This window comes from Taeniopygia guttata, chromosome 30 (genome assembly GCF_048771995.1).
Source record: "Taeniopygia guttata chromosome 30, bTaeGut7.mat, whole genome shotgun sequence".
Classification (NCBI taxonomy): Eukaryota; Metazoa; Chordata; class Aves; order Passeriformes; family Estrildidae; genus Taeniopygia; species Taeniopygia guttata.
In genome coordinates this window covers 4958646-4975496 of record NC_133055.1, presented here as the reverse complement: position 1 = coordinate 4975496, position 16851 = coordinate 4958646, and the positions used below count along the sequence as shown (strand labels likewise).

Genomic DNA, 16851 nt, shown 5'->3' with positions numbered 1-16851 from the left:
CTCACTGGCTCTCCCTGTGCATCTTGGAGAGCACAAGGGAGGCATTTCTGGCAGCTGGGCATCAGCAGGCCTTCCAATGGGGGCATGTTGTGGAGCGAGCCCAGCTGAGATACCCTGAGAGGAGCCCAGGGCTCCTTGCTCCTCTCTGCTGGCCCGTGAGTGTCTGTCTGCTCTCGGGATGGCCCTGGCTGTGTCACGGGTGCTGCGTGGGCACGAGACAGCCGCTCCTGTCCCGCTGGGTCCCAGCAGGGCCTGGCAGCCGTCCTGCATCCACGTCAGGATGCTGGCCAAGAGAGGCCCTGGAAGCTGAGGCAGCTGATTTGAAGCTTTTGCAGGTGCCAACAGGTCAAGGCCGGCAGTGTTCCCTCAGGATACAGCATTCCTGAGGGGCTTCCCCAGAGCTGCCTGATGCCACCCACTCCTTGTGGCACCAGTTGCTTTCCTGTGGAAGGTTCTGCCTTCCCCAAGAGCACAGAGGGAGCTGGAGAAAGAGCTTGCCAGGCTGCTCTCCATCCTTTACCAGCAGCCCTGGGTGAGCAGAGTAGTCCCAGCTGAGCACAGATGTGCCAATGGAAGAGCCGTGCACAGGAAGGCTCAGAGGGAAGGATGATCCAGGATCCATAGGCCTGGCAGCCTGAGCTTGCTCCAGGGGAAGGCCTTGGAGCAGATCCTCCTGAGTGCCATCCCACGGCACGTGCAGGGAGCCAGGGGGTCTGCTGGAGGGTGGGAAAGCTCTGCAGAGGGACGGGGACAGCTGGGGGTTCTGGTGGGGTGTTGGGGGCTTCTGTGCGGGAGTTTAGGGGGTTGGTGTTGGTGGGGTGTTGGGGAAGGAGTTGTCTGGAAGGTGAGAGGTCCAGGCTGGAATTTGAGTCAGTTTGAAAGCAGCATCTGTGATTGGCACAGCTTTGGTTACAGAGGGCTCAGATCTGTATATCTGTGAATATCTGTGACTTTTCCTCTTCATGGTCCCGATTCTCCTGCAGGGAACAAGGGGGGAGAGCTGTACTTTACTGGCAACTTAGGTATCTCTACCAGGAGGAGAATTAGCCCCTTTTCCTTCTACTCAGAGCTTTTATTCCTTAAGAGAGTTAGGATATTATCATCCCTTCATAGAAAACCATTTGCAAACCAAAGAATGGCTCTTGGTTTTGCCCTTTTTTTGTGTAGTGTTATGTTGTGTAAAGTGACCCTCAGTGGATGAGGTTAAGGCAAATGAGTTGCTGCTTTGAGATGGGAAGCAAAATTCCAAATCTTCACCTCCTCAGGCCATCCCAATTAATTTGGGAAGTTTGCAACGTACTTGAGTTGAGCAATGGGAGTAAAGCTTTCCTGAACTGAGGATTCTTACTTGCCAGATTCTTCTGTTCCTTTGCTGCTAAGGTGTTTTTGTGCTGAAGGCAATAACTTCAGCGAGAAAATAATTTCAGCATGGGGTAAGAGCTTCTGACAGAGACCAAGTGTTGCCAGCAGTTGCTCCAGGTGCTCCTGCCAACAGCCCCTGCAGGCAGGAGCACAGCCCCCAGTGCATGAGGGTTTGGCTCCCTCTGGCACAGAAGCCCCCAGGGGCACAGGTCTCTGGGGCAGGAGATGGGCACCAGCCCTGCCAGGGCTCGGGGGTGGCAGGTCTGCTTGGGCAGGGACTGTGCCTCACCTGCTGATGTCAGCGCTCCCCGGGCCCCAGGGTCAGAGCAGCATTCCTGCCCTGGCCCACAGTTCCTTGTGTGTGTGTTACATCTGCGGGTTTAGGATGGCCACGGGCCGGGACGTGTTCCAAGGAGCCGTGGCAGCTTCCATGGAAGGTCCTGTGCCCTTCCCGCCGCGGCTGCGTCGGCAGCCCTGGGGGCTCCTGCTGCTCTGAGCCCGCAGAGCAGGGCAGCGTTTGCTGATGGTCTGAGCCGTTCCTAAAGATCCTCTTGGGCTGTCTGACAAACTTGGGGCAAGGCATTCCTTCCAACCTGGGCCACTCTGGGGGGCTGGGGGTGGCCCCAGGGCAGGTGGCAGAGTGTACAGGGGCCCTTTGTGACACGGTGCAGCATGGTCACCGTGGAATGGAACGGGACAGGGTATCCAAGGGCCCTTTGTGACACGGTGCAGCATGGTCACCGTGGAATGGAACGGGACAGGGTATCCAAGGGCCCTTTGTGACACGGTGCAGCATGGAACGGAGCTGGGTGTCCAAGGGCCCTTTGTGACACGTGGTGACATAGGAGCTGGTGGTGACAGGACCATGCCACAGTGCTCCAAGCACTTGACAGGACAGGACGGGACAGAGCAGTGCTGTGAGGAGCCCCTGCACAGTGCACTCGTTCGTGTCTGACCCGGAGCTTGTCCGAGGTGTTATTCCTGTAGCTGACCTCGAGGCCAGACCACAGGACTTGCTGACCCGTGGCCTTCCCGAGGCTTCTCTTCTGCAGGTGCCCTTGAGGGCAGAGTGTGGGACTTGGTGCCCCGGAGGCATCTCCCATCCCTGCTGCCGGTGCCCTCGAGGCCAGAGCACCATCCTTGACAGGAGTCTCCTGTCCTTGTGGCAGGAGCCCTCGAGACCAGAGCACAGGACTTGCTGACCTGAGCCTTCCTGAGGCTTCTCTCTTGAAGGTGCCTTCCAGGCACGAAAGCAGGACTTGCTGACTCGGAGCTTTCTGAGGCATCTCTCCTGCAAGTAGCCACAAATCCAGTCACTGACATGGAGCAGAGAGCCCCAAGAGTGCCCAAGCTGGCCTGGGTGGAGGAAGAGGAAGAAGGCCCTGGAGCTGCCCCTGCACACGAGACTGTGACACGGCACCAGAGTGCGAGGCACAGCTCCAGGTGCTCCCCCTGAACCTCAGCTCTGGGACCACTGTCTGCCCCAAGCTTCAGGGGCTGCAGGGGGAGCCCGGCTGGGCTCTGCCCTGGGGCCATCCTGCAGGGACAGCTGCACACAGGGAGCATTCCCTGCCACAAAGAGCCAAGCCAGGGCTGCAGGGCAGCTGCTCCAGCCCCGACTGCACTGCTGAGTGCTGTGCTCTGGGGCTGGGGCTCCCCGCACAGGGGACTGCACTGGTGTGCCAGAGAAGACAGAGAAGCTGCAGCTTCAGCCTAACTGAGGTGGGTGCGTGGGCTGGGAAGAGTGGGGAGGCTCAAGGGGATTCACAGAGCTCATCCTGCTGCAAGGACAAGGAAAAGGGAGCGGGAACTCAGCAGTGAGGAGAGCTGGGGGCTGGAGAGCAGCTCTGAATGACACTAAAATCCCACCGGACCTCTGAGACATTGCTGCTCCTCAGCCAGTGACAGGATGAGTCCCTAAGCCTGGGGCTCGCCCTTCCTCATGGTGAGGGGCACCAAGGAAGGCAACAGTGTGATGGAGACTGGAATGGGCTGGGAACTCACTGGGGGAAAATAGGGAGCAGTTGGGAAGTACAAGGCAGGTGGGGGAGAGAACAGTTCAGAGAAGGGCTGAGCTACAGCTTGTAGGTTTGAATAGACAGGAGTTTGTGAAGGAAGGAAAAGCCTCCTGTGAAATGGAAAAGGTAAACCCCCTCCCTCCGAATTACCACAATTTAACAAAAGGCTCTCAGGCAAAGATATGGGAATGGGAATAACAGTTCTTTACCAGGAAAAAAACTAAATAAAAATAATAATTTAAAAAATGCAATTAGTACAAATGAAACTAGTGAAGGAGGCAGAAACCTGACACCCTGAGGAGTCAGGGTGTTGGTAGTAGTCCAGTTAAAATGGTGGCTGCTCCTCCTGGAGTGGCAGATGAAATGCTGCTGAAGTGGTGATCTCTAGAAGGGTGGAGTTTTCTCTGAAGGTCTGGTAGTAGCTGGGCCTGGTCTTCCTCTAGGAATTCAGCAGAGAAGAAGCTGGTGGGATGAGGTTCTGGGGGTCCTGGTGGGCACTGGAAGGGAGTTTGGGGGTACTGGGTGTGACTGGGAGGGACTAGAGTGAGCCTGGAGGAGCTGGATGGAGATTGGGGATGGAAAAGCAGAGATTGGGATGAGGTTGGTTGTGCTGGAAAGAGACTGGGAGGTGTTTGGGTGAGTCCTGGTGGGGCTGAGAAGGGACTGAGAGAGGGTTTAGGCGTACTGGGGTGGTGGGGGGAGACTGGAAGGGGGTTGTGGGATCCTGAGAGGGACGGGAGGGGCTTTGGTGGGTGCTGGGGAGGTGAGGAAGGGATAAAGAGGGAGGTTTCAGGGGATCCTGAGTGGGCTGGGAGCCACCAGGAGGGTGCTTGGAGAGGCTTGGGGTGTCTGTGAGAGGTTTTGGGGGGTCCTGATGCCTGCAGGCCTCCCAGAGATGCCGCTGGACGCCACCAGCAGCAAGATGCAGACGGGGATCAGGGACTACGAGTTGGGCTTTGTCTTCCTGGTGCTGGGGCTCAGCTTCTACCTGTGCAAGTGGGTCAAGGGGGGTCCCGGGGGTCATGTCCCCTCTCCCCAAGACTGTGGGTGCTCCACCTGGGGCCCCCAGCCCGGTGTCACCCCTGTTTCTCTGCCCACAGAGCTCCTGAGCCGCCGGCGGCCGCAGAGCTTCCCTGTGGCCTCGGCCCCAGCCGGGATCCCCCACTCCATCCCCACGCTGATTTTGGGGGGTCCTGTGTACCCCCAGCCCTGCTGTCACTCTGCCCCTGCCCGCCTGCCCCCAGTGTTCCCAGTAACGCTTCCCAGTTAAACCCAGCCCAGTTTATGGGGGCACTGGGGAGGGACTTGGGGGGACCCCACGGCGGGGCCGGCACTGGGCAGGGAGGGCGGGGTCCGGGTGGGGAACACTGCCTGCTGCGGGTCTGCCCGGCAACTGCTGAGTCATCAGCGCCGCTCTCTCTGATTGGCTGACTCTTGTCCACCGCGTTCTTTCATTGGCTGAGGAGAGGCCCGGGAGTGCAGAGAAGGAACGGGAGAGATCCCGCCCCGAGCAGCGGCACGGGGACAACAGACCCAGCCTGGGCACAGGGAGGGAATTTATTACCAACCAAACCACGGCAGCACGAGGAGAAGGGAAAGAAATCCCTCCAACACCTTCCCCCCAGCCAACGGGGATCACCCACAACAGGGTTATCCACCAGGGAGAGACGGGGACATCCGAGATTAGACCAAAGCCAATTTTATTGTGTGTACCAGGTGTTTATACAGGGATTTACTTGTAGGGTGCTTATATAGGGCTCTGTTTTTGGTAACAATTTCCCATTGGTTACACATTCCTCATGACATGAAATCACCTGGTAACATTATTTTATCACAAAGTCTCACACCACGTTGCTCGGTCACTTCTTGCCCAGGGAGCCTTAAACTGTGTCTGTGTCTCCCACAGTTTCTGCTCAGTCAGGCCTCAGATATCGGGCCCCTTTATCAGCTCCATTGCTTTACTCTCTGTTTTATTCCCCATACGGGGGCACCAGGGCTCTGCCCAACGGGGGTCACTGGGGATCATCCAGCCTGGATCCTCCCATGGGGGATGGAGCTGGAGCAGCGCACCAAGCTCTTCCCTCACTCTCTTCCCTCACTCCAAGCTCTTCCCTCACTCTCTTCCCTCACTCCAAGCTCTTCCGTCACTCAGGGCACGCACAGGGCTTCCCTTACTGGTGCCTCCGTTGGTGCTGGGTCAAGTGAGAGCTCTGTGAGAAGCTCTTCCCACACTCCCCACACTCGTAGGGCCTCTCCCCAGTGTGGATCCTCTGGTGCACGATCAGATGGGATCTCCAGCTGAAACCCTTCCCACATTCCAAGCACTTGTGGGGCTTCTCCCTGCCATGAGACTTCTCCACCAGCTCCGAGCTCCGGCTGGATCTCCGCCCGCCTTCCTGGCTCAGGGGGGCTCTTTCCTCCCCGCAGCTCCCTGGGCTGGGTTTGCAGCTCCTCCTCCTGCAGCATCTCCGGGGCTTTTCCTCCTCCTCCATCCAGACACGCCCAGGGAATGAAAAATCCTGGTTTGGGGAAAAAAACAAGAGGAGAGCACCTTGGACTGGAGGTTCCTCCTTGCCCAAGTTAATCTCAGGAAGTCATTGGGAATCTTGTGTCTGTAAGAACCTCCAAACCACCAAGATTCAGCCCAAAAATCCCACAAACTTCAAGACAAAGATCAAAAACTCCCCAAACATCACAAGTCAGCAAAAACCTCCTCCAAAACATAAAGATTCAGCTGCCACGTAAAACCAAAGCACCAACATTTAGCCCAAGAAAGCTCAGAAACACCAAGATTCACCCCGTGAAAATCCTGGATCCCCCTCCACAGTCACCTGCTGCGTGTGAGGGGAGCAACGCTCCTGGGGCTGGAGGGAGGCTGCAGATACAGGGAGGGGTGGAACCTTCTGCTGCTTCCTCCTTCTGCTCCTCCTCCTCCTCCTACTCCTGTGTCTCTATTCTTCCTCACACTTCTCTTCCTCCTGCTATTCCTCCTTCTCCTGCACAATCCCACCCTCTCCTGCCACCTGCATCGTTTGACCATTCTGTTCCTCAAGCCTGCTTCTCCTTCCCTTCTCCTCCTGCCCCAGGCCCAGCACCCACTGCCGGCTCCCTCTTCCCCCCAGACCCACAGCATCCCAGCCGAGGGGCAGGGATGGAGCTGGGGCAGGTCGGGCTGGGGCAGCGCTGGGCTCTCGGCCGCTCCCGCCCGCACTCGGTCCCCACTGCAGCCGCAGTGTAATATTGTAAAAGGTGATACAGAGGCTATTGCTGCTGTACCTTTGTGTCAAATGTCTGGCAAGGCCTATGCTGAAGGGAACCCAGAGGTGTGGGCAGCCCCAGAGGGAAAATTTGATGTGGAGCCTCTCCAAATTACTTGGAAGCAACCAGGACAAGTGGGGGCTACAAGCAACACCCTGTTCCAGGGGAGGGAAGGAAGGGCTCACAGCCTGGTATGGAGTCCCTGCTAAAGGCAGGGCTTTTGGAGCCAGGGATGTCTCCCTACAGCACTCCTATCCTGCCAGTCAGGGAATCAGATGGCTCCAATGAGGAGGACAAGAACAAGTGGTAGAAAAAGCCTTTGAGTATTTGAAAAGAAAAAACAAGGCAAATGGTGGAGAAAAGGGTTAAATATTTGGGAAATGCAGGGACTAAAGATTCCTGGTGGATTCACACAGAGAGCGTCAGGGCAATCTCAGAAGTAACTTTTCCCAGGACCAAAAAGGAGCTGCAAAAATTTTGAGGATTAACAGGGAATTACACAGCCTGGATTGAGGATTCTCTGTTCCAGCCAGAACATTGTAGGACTTTTTAACCCCAGACAGCCTCCATGCTGTGGTATGGACAGGAGAAAGAGAGCAAAACTTGAGAAAATGAAAAGCCAAAGATATTGATGCCTCAGCTGTGGCTCTTCCAGACTCAGAAAAGAAATTGGAATTGTAGGGGAGTGTTAAACAGGGCCATGCCAAAGGAATTCTTGGGCCAAAATGTTTCACCCAGTGGCCAGAGTGGCCTCATTGCCTGCAGAATTGTGCAGCCACAGCTTCAACGGGAACCAAGGCCCAAAACCTGATGACAACAGGATCTCCAACTGTTCCAGTCTGCCATCAAGTTCAAGCTTTGATAACCCAAAGAGCCTCGCAATGGATGAGCAGTGCTCAGTTATTACAGTGTGAAACTTGTTCAGTGGCACAGGAAGATTCAGAACTGAGGACAGGGGAAGGGTTTAACCCAGCCTCCTGTTTGAACAGCCCCCAGAGGCGCTGGGAAGAAACCCAGCACTGCATTCAAGTGACACAGCTCCAGACCCAGCCTGGGCGAGATTCAGGAGACATTGCCTGGCCTGAGGCAGAAAATGTCTTTGTGGATGGCTCTTCAAGGGTAGCAGAAGGGAAAAGAGTTCCAAGACACGCTGTTATTGAGGAAAGGGAATCAGACAAAGCCCAGGTTACCCCCCATGGTCAGCTCAACCAGCACAGCTGTGTGTGCTTGTAAGAGCCTGGCACTGACATGCCCTGAGCAGGAAGGCTTCAATATCTTCTGGTGACACCATCTCACCTAACGGGGGGGCAAAAGCAATTCTGATTGCTCAGCAGCCACTGAAAGAAATAATTCATATAAAAGGGATTGTGGAAGTCATAGACTCAGACAGCAGAGCTCATTTTCCAGGAAAGATCTTCCAGGGGGTTATGGCAGCTTTAGGAATACAATGGGACCTCCAGAACCCCTGGCACCCCCAGAGCTCAGGCTGGGTACAAAGAATGAATGGGGATGGAAAGAAACACCTTTGGAAGCTGGGGATAGAAACCAAGATGCCATGGGTATGGCTTTTGCCATTGGCTTGGGCAAGAAGAAGAGCCAGACCCAGGGCAGATATTCAATCATTTCCCCTTGCAATTGATCTCGGGAATTCCTTACCCTGGGAATTCTCCACCTAGTGCAGGGTGGAGATAAGGGATGCACAGTTAAAGCAGTCTGTGGCCAGAATCCTGTCTCTGGTGCAATCTCTCCCCCAGGAAGCTGGGCTGGCACAGAGCCTGCCTTGGCACTTTGCTGTTGCCAACATCCCAGCAGGACATCGGCCCACACATCCTCTGCTGAAATCCTCGGCCTGGCCACCCTCCTTTGGCAGCTCCAGCACCGGGGACAGCCCTTGCTGCCACTGCTGCAGCTTCAGCGCTCTCTGGGCCTGCCCTGCCACAGCTGCTGGGCAAGAGCACGGGACAATTCCACTCTGGCTCTCACTTACACTCACACACTGCCCTGCCTGCCATGGCATTGATGGAAAATACACCAGCTCATAGATTTTAACACTGTTAACCTTTGATTTCTCTACTCAGGCTTGCTTTGTCTTGGCCCTGGGGAAAGAAATGTTAAAGGTTTTGTTAAGGGATGTTACACCACTCAATGGAGATGAGTTTAACATCTCAACACACTGGGAATGGCCCAAAAGATACCCACAAAGATAACGCCCAGCAGCAAAACATCAACCCCAGCAGCAAACAGCAACCAACACCTACCCCAGACACTGCCAGGGCTGCAGACACCTGGTCTGCAAAAGGCTGAGAAGGAAATCAGCACTTCCCACCTCATTAACAGCAGAAGCAAAGAAATCCGGGTCCAATAGGAAACCAAATGCTAAAAACTGCACTACTTAAAACTTTGGAACATTAAACCAGTGGATTTAGACTGGTTCAGACTGTATCAAGTTTGGGAAAAATCTAGTAAAAGCCACGGAGCTTTTACTTCGATAGTATTTTATTTATTATATACTCCGATATATTTTACTGATACTTTACTGTGTCATGGAACACTTTTCTCTGCACACCCGGGCTATGTGGGGATGGAATGATTTCTGTTGCACATCCTGGCCAGAACCAAGGAATGCCTTGACTCTAACATTAAACATAGTGTTGGAGTTTTTCTTTTTCCTGCAGTTTCAGTGCTACGTTTAGAGCATTAGAGTATTTTTAAATTACTCCTACTTCTGTATTGCCAGTTAGGTTTGGGTAAGGGATGAGAGAATGAGTTTTTACTTAAAGGAGAAGGAGAAAAAAATTAATTGACTTGGAAATTTTTCGTGTATGTTTGTGAGTGGCTCTTAGAGATAGAAAAATTTTGGTCTGGCTTTTTCGACGTTCACCTTTAGGCAACATTTTGTGAAGCAAGAAGAGATTTAAAGGTGACCCTTTAACTCATAAATAGAAGATTTGAAGGAAAAAAAACATAAATAGAAGATTTGAAAGAAAAAAAAAAGAAAAAGCAGCAGGTTGGGGGGGAGCACATGTGAGGCTGCTGAAGCTGCTCTGGAAGAGAAGCTGCATTCCAGGCACCCAGGAGGAGCTTTAGAAATGCAAATTAACACTGCTGGGGCAGAGTGGGGACAATGTACCTGGCTCTTCTTGCCTGGGGCAGGAATTGGCTGATTCCCTCTGCCCCTCACCCCAAGCTCTGCCTGCTTGTAGGAAAGGAATCTGCACGGCTGAAGGCAGAGCCCATGGTGAGGATCTGACTCTGAAACAGAAATGGCTGAAGCTGCAAAGGGAAACAGCAAATGGAGAATGTTGTGAAAACTTCACTAAAATAAGGGGGGGATCATCCCCCTGCCCACTCCAACATCTGCTGCCACTTTCTGTGCTGTACAGGGTGTATCAGAGCACTGGGGCTTTTGCTAGAACAAGTCCAGGGAAATTAGTTGGAATTGAAGTATTTGATGATGTAATTAGAAAAATGCAGTCATTGATGCAGCCTCAGCCTGAGGGAGCACCCAAAAATGGGGAAAAGATGAAGAGCCACCAGAACAAATCCTACAACACCACAGACCAGCCCCTGGGAATCCAAACCAATTCATACCAGGAGACAGAACCCATTTATCATTTCAATGGCATCATTAGATTAAAAGCTGTCCTCAAAAGAAGAACCAACTAGACAGCTCCAGCTCATGACCTTCCACTGAAAGAGGAACACAACATTTCACATGGGGATGGAATCAGATTATCTGTGAGCAGAAAAAGGAGGAGTTTGTGAAGAACTAAATGATTCAAACTGCTGTTGGCAAAGAGATGACAAAGGTAAAGTGGTGAAAAAGACAAAAAAAGAAATAGGCGAACAGTTTATGTGTTGGTCCAAACATGGAAAGGATGGGAATGGGACACACTTTCGTGGCTCCCCGGCACAGCAGGGGTTAAACAAATGCTGCTTCTCCTCTTCTGTGCTGCAGCAACTCTCATCTTTTTACCATGCTCCACACCTTGGCAGTGCAGCTCATCCAGCAGCTGAGCCAGGGGATGCAGGTGGCAGCCAGGCCTCCTGATCCACAAACGGCTACAAAAGGACAGGGAATGAGGGCACCGAGAATAATCCCAAAACCAAAGAGGACCCGGGAAGAACAAAACAGAGTCAAGGAGTGAATCTGCCTGGTGATAGGGCCAGGGACCTGTAGATAAGGAAGTAACGGGGGAAACCATCAGTTCCAATAAATTTCACAAATTGAGCCACACAATTTCTCAAAGTCCCGCTAAATTCCCGAACTCCTAGGAGAACAAAGTCTTAAGAGAGCCATGAATATCGGCTGGTATACAAAAGGAGGGTGCATATTAACGAGGACAGGCAGCAGGCGCATCGGGAAGTCTGAACCTTCCAAGGACCTCAGCCCGTGGGCAAAGGCAGAGGGAGATGCGGACGGGAAAATGAGGATAAAAAGGAGGCTGCGGACTACAACCATGGCAGAGACCGCACGGCAAATGCCCCACGGCCTCTCCCCCTGCTCAGCAATAAAGTCACTTTTACAGGACTCCTCGCTCTCCTCCGGCCACAGAAACCTCCGGCCACGGGAATTTCCCCGCACGCTCCCGGCCGCGGGGCAGCCCCCTCTGTCCTACCCACAGCAGCCGGGCCGAGCCAGCGCTGCTCCGGCAGCGGCTCCTGCCCAGGCCCCGGCGGGAAGGAGACCGCGGGCAGCCGCTCCCGCCGCCCCCTCCGCCCGCAGCCAGCCCCGAGCCCCCGCAGAACCCAGCGCGGCTCCCACCTGCGCCGGGGCCGCCTCCGAGCTCCGCCGACGCCGCCTCACCGCGCTCCGGCCGCTGCCGCCGCTCCCGGGCCCGCACAGACGCTCCCGGCGCCAATGGCGCCGCTGCCCGCCCACGGCCGCCCTCAGCCCGCCGCCGGGGCCGTGCTGCGCCCCGCTCCCACCAATCAGCGCGCCGCAACCACGACTGACGGCACCAGCGGCCAATGGCAGCGAGCTGGGGGCGGGCTCTGCGCACGGCCCAGACTCGCCCCGCGCTCTCAGGGCCCCCCGCGCTGCGTGAGGGCAAAGCCGGAGATGAGGAACAGCCCCGGGACGGGCCCGGGCCCGAGGCGGGATTGAGCTGCCCACACAAACAAACTTCTCCGCACCTCCCGCCACGGCTTTCCCGGCCCTGCGCCTTCCGTGCCTCCGGCTCTGCGGGAAGCCCGGGAGCCTCCCTTCTCCTGCTTCTCATTAGTGCATCGGTGCTTCGCTTTGATTTCCCCCAAAAAGGGAAACCTGCCCAAAGCCCTGTGGGTGAGCGGGGGAGGGGAGAGATTTCTGGCAGAAAACTCCCAAGAGTCAGAGCAGGATGAGGAGAAGTCAGTGCAGAGCCTTAAATGCAGCTTTCCCCACGCCTCCCTGCTCCCAGCTGCACCTCCTCCCCCGGCAGGGCAGGAGACAGGGAATGGGGCCGTGCTCAGCTCATCCCCCGCGGCTTCTCCCTCTGCTCAGGGACAGGAGTCGTTCCCTGCTGCACCCTGCGCTCTCTCCCAGCCGAGACTTCTCCAGGAACTTCTCCGAGCCGAGTCCATCCCCTGGGGCACAGCCCCCTCCAAGTGCTGCAGCGTGGGTCACTGTGCCACGGGCTCGGTCCTGCCAGGCCAGGCTGCTCCAGCGGGGCCCCTCTGCCCACGGGGTCACAGCCTCCTCTCCGGCATCCCCGAGCTCCAGCCTGGCTCCTCCAGGGGCTGCAGGGGGATCTCTGCATCCCCACGGAGCTGCAGGGGGATCTCTGCATCCCCACGGACCTGCAGGGGGATCTCTGCAGCCCCATTGTAATATATGTTATGGAATAATTCGTGCTTATGTAAAATATACATCAAGTCAGTTGTGCTTGTACAAAACGATTCTTAAAGTTTTAAAAGACCAGAAGCAGCAGCCGGGGCTGCAGAAACCACAGATGACAGAGAAAGAAAGACCTAATTTACAAATGAAAAAACGTGGCTCGGTGCAGAGATGGGCTCTTTCCGGGGGAAATCCAGGAGGCACCCAATGTGAAAAACGCATAATATATGGCTCTTTGCGCATAGTTACTGTATGTATTATGTTAGTTTGATTCGTAGTGCTGTATTAACATTTTAATAGCATGGTAAATGTAGTTTTGTAGTTAAAATGAAGCTTTAGTAGTTAAAATAGAAACTCCTTATGTGTTTTGTTTTTTATTTGAAGGAATGAGAGAGTTGCTTTGACGTAACCATCACAGGACATCTAAATTTTCCAGAGAAGAGGAATTTATGGCTTTCTTGTCAGAAGAAGCTAATTTCTTCACGCTGTGAAAGACAATAGCATAGTTTTTGTTCATCAGGAAAAGCCCCAGGGATTGTGTAAGTCGCAGGAAACAGTGGGGCAGGAGGGCAGGATGTACTGCTATTAGTAGATAGTGGAATTGAGAGATCTTTGAAGGCTGCACTACCATATTTGGAGAAGTTATTGCAGGGTTAACGCTACCTCAGAGGAAGAAGAATAGGAGCTTTCCTCAAATGATCACCGGACAGCAGAAAAAAAGACCCCTAGCAACACGCCGCGCAGATGCAGAGCACGTCGAGAATATCACAATGTCCAGAACTGAAGGGGTATGAGAACTGAAAGACCGGGAGGGGCAGTGCGAGCCGTTTGTGGGAGCAGAGGCTCCCTGGCTGCCCAGAGCTGCATTTGCCCGTACTGCTTGCTTGCTAAATTAATAAAATTCTCTTTATAAAGTGACACAAATTGCTCCCGTGTCATAATTTATAACACATGGGTAGAGGTTGGCATTTGGGAGGGTGGGGTCTGGAATGAGACAGCCAAAATTTGGGGATGATTAAAATAGGAGGAGCCCATTACTGAGTGAGTGTTTGAATAGTCTACATTCATGAGGAGCTGCTGGGGTATCTCACATTCCTGAGGCAGTTTTGGGGCACTCCCCAACCCTTGGGGGGTTTCTTGAGAGCAGCTCCATGGAGCCCCATGGCTAGGGGTGGTTGCCACGGGCATGAGCTCAGGGCAATGCCAGAGTCCATTGCCTCAGTGCTGAGAGCAGAGAAATGATGAATGGCCCCAGACATCTCCAGTGTGTGTGTGTGGAGGCCTGTGAGCTTACTGGGGAGAGGGCAAAAGCGATCCTCTGGAGAAATGCACCTTGGGGTCTGGGCATTCCTCACAGCTCAGGGTGAGGACAGAAGCTTCCCCCATGGAGCTCGGCAGCACTGTGTTAATTTGTCCCAGTTCTGTCCCCATTGGCCCGTTGGCCTTTCCTACCCCTTTTACCCTGATATGTTCATGTTCTAGCAAGTTCTCCCTTCCCTATTTTCCCATTGGTTTATGTGCCCACCTATCAACCCTGCCATTCCCTATTAGTCCCTTTCCCTGTGTACCACCCCTAAACCCTGAGATCCCTGATGCTCTCCTTCACCCCCTCTTTTCCCGTATTTACACCCTAAGCCCTCCTTTGTCTTCGTCTTTTACCCCCAGAGCCCTGGAGCGTCAGACCCTGATAAACCCTCGTTGGAGCTCCATGCCTGGGCCCTCCCGTGTCCTCACTGCCGAGCTGCTCCGTGTGTGTGTGTGTGTGTGCTGGGCTCCCGTGGCTCTGCCCGTTAGCACAAAACACTCCCAGGGAAAGTTGTGCCGCCACCACCACAGACTGACAGTGTCCCTGGGGACCAAGAGGCCACTGTGACACTGTGGGACCAAGGAGAGCATTGCTGCCCTGCCAGGCCTCATGGAACCAAGGATCCACTGTGACACTGCAGGGCCTTGGGGACCACGGTGACATTGTGACACTGCAGGGCCCAAGGATCCAAGGGACTTTGTGACACCAAGGGGTCCCATGGAACCAAAGGGACATTGTGACACTGGGAGGCCCCATGGAATCATGGAGACCATTGGGACACTCTGGAGCCTCATGGAACCGTGGTGACACCAAGCTGGCTGGGAGGGCCTGGTGTAACCAAAGGGACATTGTGACACTGAGGGGCCCCTTGGAACCAAGGACATCTTTGCAGATGACACCAAGCTGGATGTGAGTGTGGATCTGCTGGAGGGTAGGAGGGCTCTGCACAGGGACTGGACAGGCTGGATCCAGGGCCCAGATCCAACAAGGTGAGGTTTAACAAGTCCAAGTGCCAGGTCCTGCACTTTGGCCACAACAACCCCTGCAGTGCTCCAGGCTGGGGACAGAGGGGCTGGACAGCAGCCAGGCAGAAAGGGACCTGCAGGGACTGATGGACAGCAGGCTGGACATGAGCCAGCCGTGTGCCCAGGTGGCCAAGAAGGCCAATGGCTCCTGGCCTGGATCAGGAATGGTGTGGCCAGCAGGAGCAGAGCTGCTGTGCCAGCACTGATCTGCCCCCAGCTCTGCACACAGACATTGCTGCTGCAGCTCCAGAGAAGGCAGCAAAAGGGCATCTCTGCAGAAAACTCTGCTGGGAAATCCTTTAGTACCTTGAAGGCCACCGAGAGCGCAGCCCCTCATTGACAGTCTGTGGGCACAGGGAAGGTGAAGAGAAACAAAAGGATAAATGGCACAATGACATTTCTTTCTAATGTGGAAAACATTAAAATGTAAAACAAAGAAAAAGAACCTTCAAAACTAAACCAACAAGAAGTATCAAAGATGACTTTTATTACAAGTGATTTGTAGAAATTGGCCAGCAGTTTAATGTTTCTGAAAGCATCCAGTCATCAGTCTCCACACTGCAGCCTTGAGCTCCTGGTTCCTCAGGCTGTAGATCAGGGGGTTCAGGGCTGGAGGCACCACCGAGTACAGAACTGACAGGGTCAGATCCAGGGATGGGGAGGACATCGAGGGGGGCTTTAGGTAGGTAAATACACCAGTGCTGATAAACAGAGAGACCACGGCCAGGTGAGGGAGGCAGGTGGAAAAGGCTTTGTGCCGTCCCTGCTCAGAGGGGATCCTCAGCACAGCCCTGAAGATCTGCACATAGGAGAAAACTATGAACACAAAACAACAAAATGCTAAAAATATAGAAAACACAAGAAACCCAAGTTCTCTGAGATAGGATTTGGAGCAGGAGATCTTGAGGATCTGGGGAATTTCACAGAAGAACTGGCCCAGGGCATTGCCATGGCACAGGGGCAGGGAAAATGTATTGGCTGTGTGCAGCAGTGAATAGAGAAAGGCACTGGCCCAGGCAGCTGCTGCCATGTGGGCACAAGCTCTGCTGCCCAGGAGGGTCCCGTAGTGCAGGGGTTTGCAGATGGACACGTAGCGGTCGTAGCACATGATGGTCAGGAGGGAAAACTCTGCTGAGATGAAGATGACAAAGAAAAAGAGCTGTGCAACACATCCTGCGTAGGAGATGTTCCTGGTGTCCCAGAGCAAACTGTGCATGGCTTTGGGGACAGTGGTGCAGATGGGGCCCAGGTCGCTGAGGGCCAGGTTGAGCAGGAAGAAGAACATGGGCGTGTGCAGGTGGTGGCCGCAGGCTACGGCGCTGATGATGAGGCCGTTGCCCAGGAGGGCAGCCAGGGAGATGCCCAGGAAGAGGCAGAAGTGCAGGAGCTGCAGCTGCCGCGTGTCTGCCAGTGCCAGCAGGAGGAAGTGGCTGATGGAGCTGCTGTTGGACATTTGCTGTGGCTGCACATGGGCACCTGGTCATGGAGAAAGGACAGGGACAAGTCAGGAGAGGCTGCTTGGAGCCAAATCTGGGCCATTCCCTGTAGATTGTCCTGCTGGGACTCACCCACCAATGTTCCTGCTCTGGGAAAACCTTCACCCAGGTCCCTGCCTGAGCTCCAGTTGTGTTGGCTGAGTGTGCCAGGAGCAGCCAGGCCTGTGCATGGGGGCTCTCGAGGAGCCATTCCTGCCCCGCTGCCCGGGGCTTGTGGCCATGTGGAAGAGGGACCAGGCTGGATATTCAGGATTTGTCAGCGGAATCACTCCTACTGCAGAAAGGGTTGGTACCATCTGCACTCACACTTGTAAGGGAAATAGCAGGAGTTGGTTTTAGGAATTGATTTCCTACCCACTCACCGTTCCTGGCTCTCTGAGGTCAGAAATCCCCAGCATTCCTGCTGCACTCAGAGTTTGCCACTGAGAGATGTGAGAGGCAAAGGATTCCCTGTGGCTGAGGGAAGGTGAGGGGCTGGATGGGTTTGTTCCCCCAGCACTGCTCTGCTCAGCCCCCTCTGCTTCCCTGAGCATCTCCCTGGGCCTGGACATTCCCTCCTGAGAGGTGCCTT

General features: G+C 54.6%; 2 protein-coding genes across 2 annotated transcripts in view; both read right to left on the bottom strand.

Moving 5' to 3' along the window:
- The window catches only part of LOC140680909 (uncharacterized), a 692735-nt gene that overhangs the window by 197672 nt on the left and 478212 nt on the right, over positions 1–16851 (bottom strand). The gene's annotated exons all lie outside the window — the stretch shown is intronic.
- LOC140680910 (olfactory receptor 14J1-like) lies at positions 8342–16237 on the bottom strand. The gene is made up of 2 exons (XM_072919813.1): positions 15344–16237; positions 8342–8371 (listed from the first exon to the last, which is right to left on the bottom strand). The coding sequence occupies exons 1-2, from the start codon at positions 16235–16237 to the stop codon at positions 8342–8344; spliced, it is 924 nt and encodes a 307-aa protein (XP_072775914.1).

Bases quoted from the DNA above. Each gene is read 5' to 3' on its own strand.
- LOC140680910 (XM_072919813.1), bottom strand. From the start codon at position 16,237: ATGTCCAACAGCAGCTCCATCAGCCACTTCCTCCTGCTGGCACTGGCA. The intron at 8,372-15,343 runs GTGTGGAGACTG...AGATTGCACCAG, and splicing joins ACCAGGAGCTCAAGGCTGCA to AGACAGGATTCTGGCCACAG.